Here is a 9,778-nt window from a genome sequence, read left to right as displayed (position 1 = left end):
TAACTTACATTGATGTTGGCATTGACAAGTGGTGCTAGATTGGTAGCATAGAAAGAAATTGCATTCAGACTTGCTGGGAGGTCACTGGTGCCTGAGGTTTTATAATGCTTTCTTTGGGCCATTTAACTGCTGGCAACTTTAATTCACATGACTCATAATACTGGAAATTTAAATTCACTCTTAATTGAAAAGTGAAGTTACTTAAATTCTTTAAATACTAACCTTTGGAAAACTATCTGAAAAATAAAGGCACATATGATTCTGGTGGCCCACTGCCAAAAGATTATCATTTACATAAATATCTCTTTCAGTAGAAGAGTTTAATGTATTGAGCTCAGAAGGTTAGAATAGAGACTTCAATCTGGAAACCAGCAGTAGACTGTTGGCTTGTGAACAGCACTATTGTTCGTCGTATTGAGAACACTGTTCACATTCAAGCTTAAGCAGAGCTGGCATTAAAATTCAGTTAATTTGTTTCATGTGACTTGTCAGCTGTGTGTTTTTATCTAAATCTTTTTAGCTTCTCTTCTTAGTGTTTTATTTAAACTCCTGAAATAGATGAACTACCTTTTTAACTATTTAAGCTCTGATATTTTGGCCAGTTTTGCAGATGATTCTGTGAAACCGTTCTCCAAGTTTTCCACTTCATTTTAAATATGTTTAATAATCAGTTTGAATACCAGTTTAATGCATTAAGAAGTAATTCCATTTCAGAGGACTTTCTGTGTGCATATGTCCGTAAGAGGGACTTCCTGAAACTCATTTCAGACAAAATTTCTGTCTCTGTTGTCTCACCAGCACCCTGTTCTTTTCTCGTCTGCTGATTTTGTTCTCTGGATTTGCCCTTAGATGGCTTTTAATAAATGGCTTCTAGCCAAGTACTGGGCCTGAGTAGTGAAGTGCTAGTCCCAGAGAAACAATGTAACTGTAATAACTAACATTAGAGTAAGATCCCACTTCACTTTTTTGAAGGGCATGAAAATCTTAACTGCTTCTCTAAAACTAGACTCAGTAAAATCTCACAATTAATTTCCTTGACTAATTGGGAATAGAGTGTTTTCAAGATGCCTCCAAATTTATAGTGATTTTTAGACAGCTTTATGAGCTTTAAATTGTACAATTCCTGAAGTTTATATATATATATATATATACACACATACATACATACATACATACATACAAACATATACACACATCCACCAAATCATCACCACCTGCAGGAGAGCAGGCTTATCTGTCACTTCCAGAAGTTTCCATCTATTCCTTTGAAATCTCTCCCTGTCGCTTTTCACCCCCACATCCCTAACTGCACAGGCACCCCTTATCCTCTTTTTGTCACTGTAGATCGGTTTACATTTTCTAGTTTTATGTAAATGGAAAAATACAACTGTGTACTCTTCATTTGCTATATTCTTTCACTCAACATAATTTATTATGAGGTTTATCCATGTTGTGTGTATCAGTAAGTTCATTCCTTTTTATTGAAGAAGGGTACCACAAGTCACTTTTCTCTTCATTGTTAGTGGATATGTGGGTTGTTAGTGGATATTTGGGTAATTCCAGTGTTCTTATCCATCTCCTTGTCTTTTAAGTTCTCTTTGGCATTTTCCATTCCTTTATCTCTCTGTGATGTATTTTTATTTACTGCCTCAGATCGGCCCATGGCCTGGCATGTAGTAGGTTGAACCCTATGGAGTTGTCAATATTTGACCATTTTGACCTATAAAAATGGCAGTTTCAGGCAGTTCAATATAGAAGTGTTTACTAAGTAAGTTTTCAGTGAATATCACTTGTTTTTGCATTTAAGACCTCTGCCTGATACAAAATCATTTCCATATATAAATTCAACTGTGTAAAAAATTCTGCATAATAAAAAATAGACTAAGTGACACTATATTAGTTACTGTTGTGTCTGGGTGGTGGAATTAAGTGCTTTTTCCCACTTTTTCTGTATGTCTCTGTCATATGTATATATGCTTAAATAGTAACTATAGATTACTTTTACAGTAGGAAATAAAACCTTTTATAAGAAAGGAAAAATCTGTGCTTTTTTTATAGTTTAAGTGATTTATTTAAAAATTATTCTTTATTCTTTTCTTTGTAACGGCAAGAACCATAGTATTTTAGAATAAACATGGAGTTTGGATTCAGATTCAAGAACCATAGTATTTTAGAATAAACATGGAGTTTGGATTCAGTCAGTCATGTGACTTAGGCAGGCTGTTGCATGTGTCTGAGGGGACTGTTCACATGTGTAAAATGATGACTCATTTAATCTCCACTGAGAGGTAACCATTAGCGTATGACATGCGTTACTTCCCTTCCGCTGGTTCCCGAGCCCACGTCCTACCTTTGGTTAAAGGCAGTGTAATTCTACCTCAGACTTACCCCCTTAGTAATTTTGTAACTATACCACTGACTTTATTCTTTTTTCTTTTCGTTAAAAAACATTATGAGAGCAAGGCGTTATCATGTGTTACTTATCTTTATAAATAACGATTTTTAAGTTACATGCAGAACTTGCCTTTTTAATAGTGACATTAATGACCATTTTCATTTGTTTCTTATTTGAAGAATATCAAAGAATATTCCAACAACTAAAGATGTCGAGCCACTGCTTGAAATAGATGGAGATATAAGAAATTTTGAAGTGTTTTTGTCTTCAAGGACCCCAGTTCTTGTGGCTCGAGATGTAAAAACCTTTTTGCCATGCACTGTAAATCTGGACCCCAAACTACGGGAAATTATTGCAGGTGGGTGTTGGTAATAAATTGGATTTTTCTTCTCTAAAGTACTAAAGAATTTTCCTGTTTCTAACCTAGCTATTATATAAGTTTCTCCTGTTCCTTGAAAAACTAAGAAATACTGAATCAGGCACTGCATAGGAGAATTAATGAAACTGGGGCTAGGCAGTCTTGACTTCCTTTTGGGAACAGTAGGAAAACATTATTTGTTAAATTGACTTTAGTGTATTTCCCAGCCTACCCCGGAACCGTCTTTGGAATCAGACTCCTTTTAACATCCAGTCCCCACTTGAAGATGTCAGTCCCTTGTAATTTTTCTGTCACCAGTCTTCTGTCTTTAATAGGGATCTCTGTCCAGAGGAGTAAGAAAATTACTATTACTTTAAAAATTTTAGCTTAAATCTGTGGACTGGAACTTGAGGTTAGTGACATGAAGTTTTTGGGATAATTTAAGTTGTTCTTGAGTCACTGCTGTATGCCCATGAACACGCACAAATCCTTTATTGAAACATACTAGCTTTCGTATGATTCAGGTGCTGCTCACCCACCTTTGAGTTTTCCAGGAATTAGGAAGAGAGAGCTTTATACTCCTACATACATTTTTCAGGTACCTGTTACAAAGCTGTTGTCAGAGGTGTATTTTGTGGCTGTGGAGTTGTTTGTTGTTCCTGTAGTTTACAAACCCCTAGTCCTAGCTGACATGACATTTACTGCACAAGTGTGAATTATTCGTAATTAGCAAGGCCTTACAAATCATAAGAATTGTTAGAATAGTACAAACGAACAGCTACCTTCAAAAGTCAGAAAAAATTATAGTTCTGGTAACTGAAGAGAAGAATCCAGATGTTGGTGACTTAAATGGTGCAAAAGCTTGTATGTAAAATAGTTGAGCTTCTCTTCCCAGAATGTCAGTGGAGCATCAGGATTTCCTGTCTGCTGCTTTAAGCCAGTTGGAATCCCTGGCAAGAGCGATAAAGTCATGTTTCTATCTGATAACTAAAGGAGGAGGTGGCAGTGGGACTAACTACTAATGTTCTGTTTTCTTTTGCCTTCTGCGGTATCGTTTAATCTTTCAGATGTTCGCGCTGCGAGAGACCAGATCAGCATCGGAGGACTTGCCTACCCCGCGCTGCCTTTACACGAAGCCCCGCCTCGGCCACCGTCGGGCTACAGCCAGCCTCCGTCCGTCTGTTCCTCCTCCGCTTCCTTCAATGGGCCGTTTGGAGGTGGGGTTGTGTCTCCACAGCCTCCCAGCAGCTACTACAGCGGCATGACGGGGCCCCAGCACCCGTTCTACAACAGGGTAAGGAGGTGCTGGGGGCTCACTCTGAACACCTTTGTGCGGGGAGATACCGAAGTGTTGTGCTTAGGGAGCCTGTTACTATTTTGAAACTGTGCCTTAGTTTTAAAAGGTAAAACGTGTTAAGTTTGAATGTAATAGGATATTTTCAAAATCAGGAAATGTTTAAATTTTAACAGGTTCTAGATCTTAGTTGAGTCTGAATATTAGCATTTTTTTTGCTTTTATTTATTGTCTGATAAGGAAGAGAGCTCTTCAGGGTCAGCAGTGACTATCCTGTCTTCAAAGGGATCTGTTTTTCTATTTGTTTATAAACAAACGCTCCATCTGTTAATTTATATTGGCATTTAAAACAATGATGATTTTCTGCAGTAGTTCAGCCTGTGTATAAAATGTGTTACAGCTTTTAAATGTGAGATAATGATGGAAAATACTGCTTGTAGGACTCAGATGTTATTTCCAAATCATGGCACTGTAGAGTTTTATTTCGAGTTATCTTCAGTCGTGTATGATTACTTACTTAGTATAAATGTGATAATTTTCTACTGCAAAAGGTGAGAGTGCAATTATCAGTGGTATTCAGACCCTATAAAGTTATCCTCATTTTAATGGTCTCAAATACTAATATTTCCTATATTCCCTGTAGGAAAATGGAGCATCGCCCCTAGTGTTATACTTTCTGGAACTGTACTCTAAGATCCATTGCAACTTCTTTATTTTTGTTATTTCCCTCTTTAGAGAAAACACAGGGGCTAGTATTCACAGAAGCCAACTACATGCCTAAATAAATTTCATATGAGCTAGGAAGCTAGAGAAATTTAGAATAAACATGGCAAAGAAGGAATTCTAGAAGTTAAATTTTCAGTTTTTGAGAAATGTTGGCCATATATGTAATTAGTGTATCATTTATAGAGAGCCTATGAGTGTTATTCCATTCTTTTACTCAGATAAGGAGAAAAAGATGGAGCAATAGCATTTTATAACGCATGTCATCCTTGTGAGCTTTACCTGAGTGGTAGGCAGTGTGAAATTGCAGGGTTTTATTTATCAGTCTTAAAATCTGCTGTAGTTTTACATAAACTGGCTCATTGATCATTAGATGACAGTTGAAGTTTTGAGACCAAGAAGTGTTTTTTTTTTTTAATTACCATACCATCTAGGTGGAGACCTTGTGTTGACTACTTTTACATGAATAACAATGATGTGATGCTTTAATAGCATTTTACTATTTTTAAAACACTAAAAAATTTTCTCATGTATCTAAGTCATTATTTTTTGCTCATTTGAAGTTTTTAGTCTGAAAGTTAAAAGCAGAACAGTTTCTTAAAATGGCAATAGTAAAAAAGGTGAGGGAAGATGTTACATCGGTGTAATAACATTTAATGTGTTTTAATCTTTTATGTTTAGCCCATATAATCTGATAGCTCCTGTTTACATGAAGCTGGTTACAATAAACGGTCCAGTTCTAGGTCTCCTCTAAACAATGACTCCCCTTTAAAAAATATGCTTGCTTCTTTAGGAGATAGAGTGAACTTAGGGTATAGAATACAAAGAAAACTTCAGGACTTAGAGTAACCAGGACTCCTGGAATCCACGCTAGGGGCTTTGTTCGCATATAATTGAGACTGTTTTTGGTTTTACTTAAGGCTAATTCTTTTTTGGTAAAGAATACTATTCTGTTGAGATTCTGTTCAGCTTTTTTTCATGAGATGGTGAGTTACTATTTGTAAATCACTTAGAACACGGCACATGGTAAACCTATAAAAATGTTGAATGTAAAGAAAAACTCTTGTGTCAAGTTGTAAGGTACAAAACTTTAGTTGTTTTTTTTTTTTAAAGCTTATATTAAATCACTAATATAAAATTTTAAATGGTATGTCTTAAGCTTGGGTTGATATCTTACAGAATATGAGTGAGACTTTTTTGCTTTTGTTTTGTCACTTGCATTAAAAACTTGGAGTAGTTTTTTATTGGTTAGTTTCATTTGCTAAATCTCATGACACTTTGATTTCTGTAATTGTTTACCCCCTTCTTTTGTTACGTGTTTTCTCCATAGCCATTCTTTGCCCCATACCTTTACACGCCAAGGTGTTACCCTGGCGGTTCCCAACATCTCATCTCACGTCCATCAGTAAAAACGAATTTGCCCAGAGATCAGAGCAATGGCCTAGTAAGTATAAAAAAGGGTAACGAAAGTACTAATCTAATAAGAAACATAGACAGCATTAGACGCTTGCTTATTTCCTTTCTGTAATAAAAGCACAACTTATTTTATAAATAATTTTAAGAAACATAAGCCATTACTAACACAAAATGTATTTTGTTTTCATTTCTGGTAAATATCTATGGAAGGAAAATGATTAGTAGCCTCAGGGAATAAATGATGGGTTATTTACAGCCAGAGTTTCTGGCCTATAATGTATTGTTTGTTACCAGACTTTAAAACTGAACCTTTACATCTGCTAATTTCTAATTTCTTTTTAAAGGACATACATATGTGGTATTCATATATGTGTGTGTGTATATATATATATATATATATGCCAGCCCTATGGTATAAAAATTAGAGGATATATTGGAAGAACATTTTGATCTAGTAGCAGATATTAATTAAATAGGGTAAGGAAATTATTCAGATGTACTATTGACTCTAATCCAAAAGGGAATCCATTTGTGCCTAAAATTTTAGGTGTTCCTGATGATACACTTACTTTAACAATTTAAAACAAGAAATTCCCAGTTAATGTATTTTTTTAAATTAGGAGGCAAAAGCTGTAGAACTTAAACTGTCATTTACATTTTAAAATGTAATCATTGAAGGGAAGCTCTGATCACGCGCAGGTTTCAGTGTGTTGTGTATTATTATTTTAACACCATGCTCATTCGTCACCCTCGTTTGGCTCACCCTTCTCCTTTCACCCACGCTCTCGTTTTGTGTTGCTAGGAGGTTATCAAGGAGGACGCTGCCGAGGGGCTTTCTTCACCCACAGGCTCCTCGAGGGTAATGGAGTAGTCTTGTGGTGTGGACCGCGAGCGCCTCCCGCTTCTGCAGCATAGCGACTGTCTTAACTGCGGTGACAGCCGTTCACTAACCCTGCCTCTGTGGTGTGATGGGCGGCTGGGGTGGAGTAGCTGGGCACTAATAATCATAGTTCATGGATTAATTGAAGATCTAATGTTTAACTTTACCCTCCATTTCCTCCTGCTTTTCCCCTTTTTCAGTGACTTGGGGTGGGATTTTTTTTTTGTCATCCAATGAGGAAGGAGTTTTTCCAGCAGCCATCAGGAACATTCAGTTGGTATTCGTTCCTTCAACGTTGGGCTTTATTTTCACATTTGCCTGCTTTTCTTAAGCCTGCAGTTAGTTGGTACCACACATGTAGCATATTTTTGAAAATTTCCCAAATCAACCTTGAGACTATAAAAAGACGCTATGAACTAGATAGTGTAGACCAGGAATGCATCCTTAGGGACTCATGCTGAATCTCGGTGCCCACACTGTAAATACGATGCTGCCACAGTGCTGCTTTTCTGTATCTGTATACAGTTGACCCTTGAACAGGGCAGGGGTTAGGGGCGCTGACACTCCTAGTAGCCTTAAATCCTAGCAGTCTAAGATAGAGACTGTGACTTGGAGTCAGCCCTCCAGGTAAGTGGGTCCTCCTTGTCTGTGGTTCCACATCTTCGCATTCAGCCACCTGCAGGTCATGCGGTCCTGTCGTGTTTACTGTCGAAAAAAATCTGTGTGTAAGTGAACGCATACAGTTCAAACCCGTGTTGTTCAAGGGTAAACTGTATTTATTAAAATAAAATTTCCAGATAAACAGAGCTAGTTCAACTTGTAAAGGGGATTATTTAAAACTATTTCCCGCCCAACAACTTAGGGTGGGTTTCTTTAAAAAACAAACCTTTATGGGAAGTCACTTTGTATATTTATTATTCAAGGCTTTGTACTAAATGAGAAATGCATTAAAATGTGATGAACCTTCAAATCGTTATTCACTCAATGTGGAATTTAAGAACCCAGTTTGTATTTTAAGTTCTGTCGATTTATTTGCAGAATGTTATGCCCATGTAAACATGATCAATTTAATCTAAAGAAATGAGGCATAGCAGTTAGAATTAATTTGGTGAAATACTGCATCCTTAGTTACCCATAATTTTTAACTTAAAACATGCATTTGAATAAGCAATAGTTTAATTTTCTTTGAGGTAATGTTAGTGAGATAGAAAGAGAACCATTTTGGTGTTTTCACTGAGGGGCTTTTGGGTCTTTTTAAGTCACTAACATTTTAGCTGAAGTGTTTGAGTGACTTCATTTATCCACGAGTGACAGACACAATGCACCATAATAATTCTGTTTGGGTGTTGGGGGAATCTTCAGTCCATGGACATTGCCACTATATGCAAGAATTACTTTTAGTTTAGGCAGAAAGCCTATAATACATAGATTCATGCATGCAATGCAATTCTCAGAGCTAAAGTTCCTCAGCAAACTTTTGAAGAAAATCAGACACTGTGAAAAACTGGATGGTCTTAAAGACAGAAATGTGATGAAATAGCAGTTATTCCCATGCTCAAGAATGTGGGCAAACACTTGTGATGAGAAGGTATCTGTAACTTCAGGGACCAGTGAAGGCGCATCAGGCAAATTTTAAAATGAGTTTTTGGAGAAGGGGAAATAATGCTGTTCTTAAGATGCAATTCCTATTGTATTAATGCCTTTGGTAAAATAACCATACTACTTGCTGTTCTTTTAATATTAAAAGATAGTTTTGTAATCTGCTTAGTGAATAATAGCTGCTTCCCAAGCTTTCTTTGCTTTTAAGAAATTAACAATGACAGTAGCGTGTAAAATTTACTTCATAGTGACAAGCTCAAGTAGACACTTAGCTCAAAGCCATATTAAAAGCAGTGATGGAAATGTGGTGAAGGATCTCTATATGGGATCATTGCATGGGCTCTTTGTAGCTGAACCAACACAGAAGTAGCTAATATAAAAATTATTTAACCCTTCACAGCTCATGTGGCTTTCCAGTCCTGTGGCAGAAAATTCTGTATAATTTCTGAGATAACAGGACTGCGGACTGAGTCACAGTCACCTGTGCTCACTCAGCTGTCCCCTGTATGTAATGCTTGGTGGCAAGAGCTGCTTATAGAAAAGTAAAGAGCTGCACAAAGCTTTTTGGACAACTTGTCTTGTCATTATGGACACAGAACAATGGGTTTAAAAAAAAACAACTCCAAAAAAGACCATAGAGAGTTGGTGGACTCTCTATGGTCTTTTCAGTATAGGTGGTCCCGAGGAATTTCTCATAACCCTTTGTCAAGCAGATCCTGATGAAAATAATTGGGGTTCTCACATTAAGGAATGTTGTGATGATCATGACTTGCCAAGGCCAGCCAGGGACCAATCAGATAAATTATACGTCCAAGTGTTTCACAAAGGTGAAGATGCAAAATGTAAGCCTCTTTGCTAGCTCTTCCCCCTATAATTTTATAATAGAGAAAATATCTGCCAAATCTTGTAAAACTGAAAGAAACATTAACATTGGACCCAAGATATAATCCCCAGAATATTCGAGCTAGAAAGGGCTAGTGTTTTCAAACTTTCAAAGCAGAGAAGCCTGTTTGAGAAATGAAGTCTTAATCAGAACTCCGGTTTATAAAACCAGTAAAAGTAAAAGCTCTGGCTCCCACGTTGGACTTGCCTTCCTTCTGGAGGATCCTCGGG

At 36.8% G+C, this 9,778-nt stretch overlaps 1 protein-coding gene across 7 annotated transcripts in view; it reads left to right on the top strand.

Annotated features, from left to right (window-relative positions):
* Positions 1–9,778, top strand: part of KIDINS220 (kinase D interacting substrate 220) — a 90,024-nt gene that overhangs the window by 64,767 nt on the left and 15,479 nt on the right. For 3 of the 7 annotated variants that reach the window (XM_032496978.1, XM_032496977.1, XM_032496976.1), the window contains exons 23-25: positions 2,575–2,753; positions 3,821–4,047; positions 6,101–6,214. In XM_032496978.1, coding sequence (XP_032352869.1) covers positions 2,575–2,753; positions 3,821–4,047; positions 6,101–6,214 — 520 coding nt within the window. Of the gene's footprint in view, positions 1–2,574; positions 2,754–3,820; positions 4,048–6,100; positions 6,215–6,988; positions 7,046–9,778 lie in introns of all 7 variants that reach the window. The other 4 variants (XM_014565313.2, XM_014565312.2, XM_014565315.2 and 1 more) reach the window with 2 other exon arrangements.

Source organism: Camelus ferus, chromosome 15, assembly GCF_009834535.1.
Source record: "Camelus ferus isolate YT-003-E chromosome 15, BCGSAC_Cfer_1.0, whole genome shotgun sequence".
NCBI classification, from domain to species: domain Eukaryota; kingdom Metazoa; phylum Chordata; class Mammalia; order Artiodactyla; family Camelidae; genus Camelus; species Camelus ferus.
The sequence above is the reverse complement of the archived record's forward strand: the minus strand, read 5'-3'. Positions and strand labels throughout refer to the sequence as shown.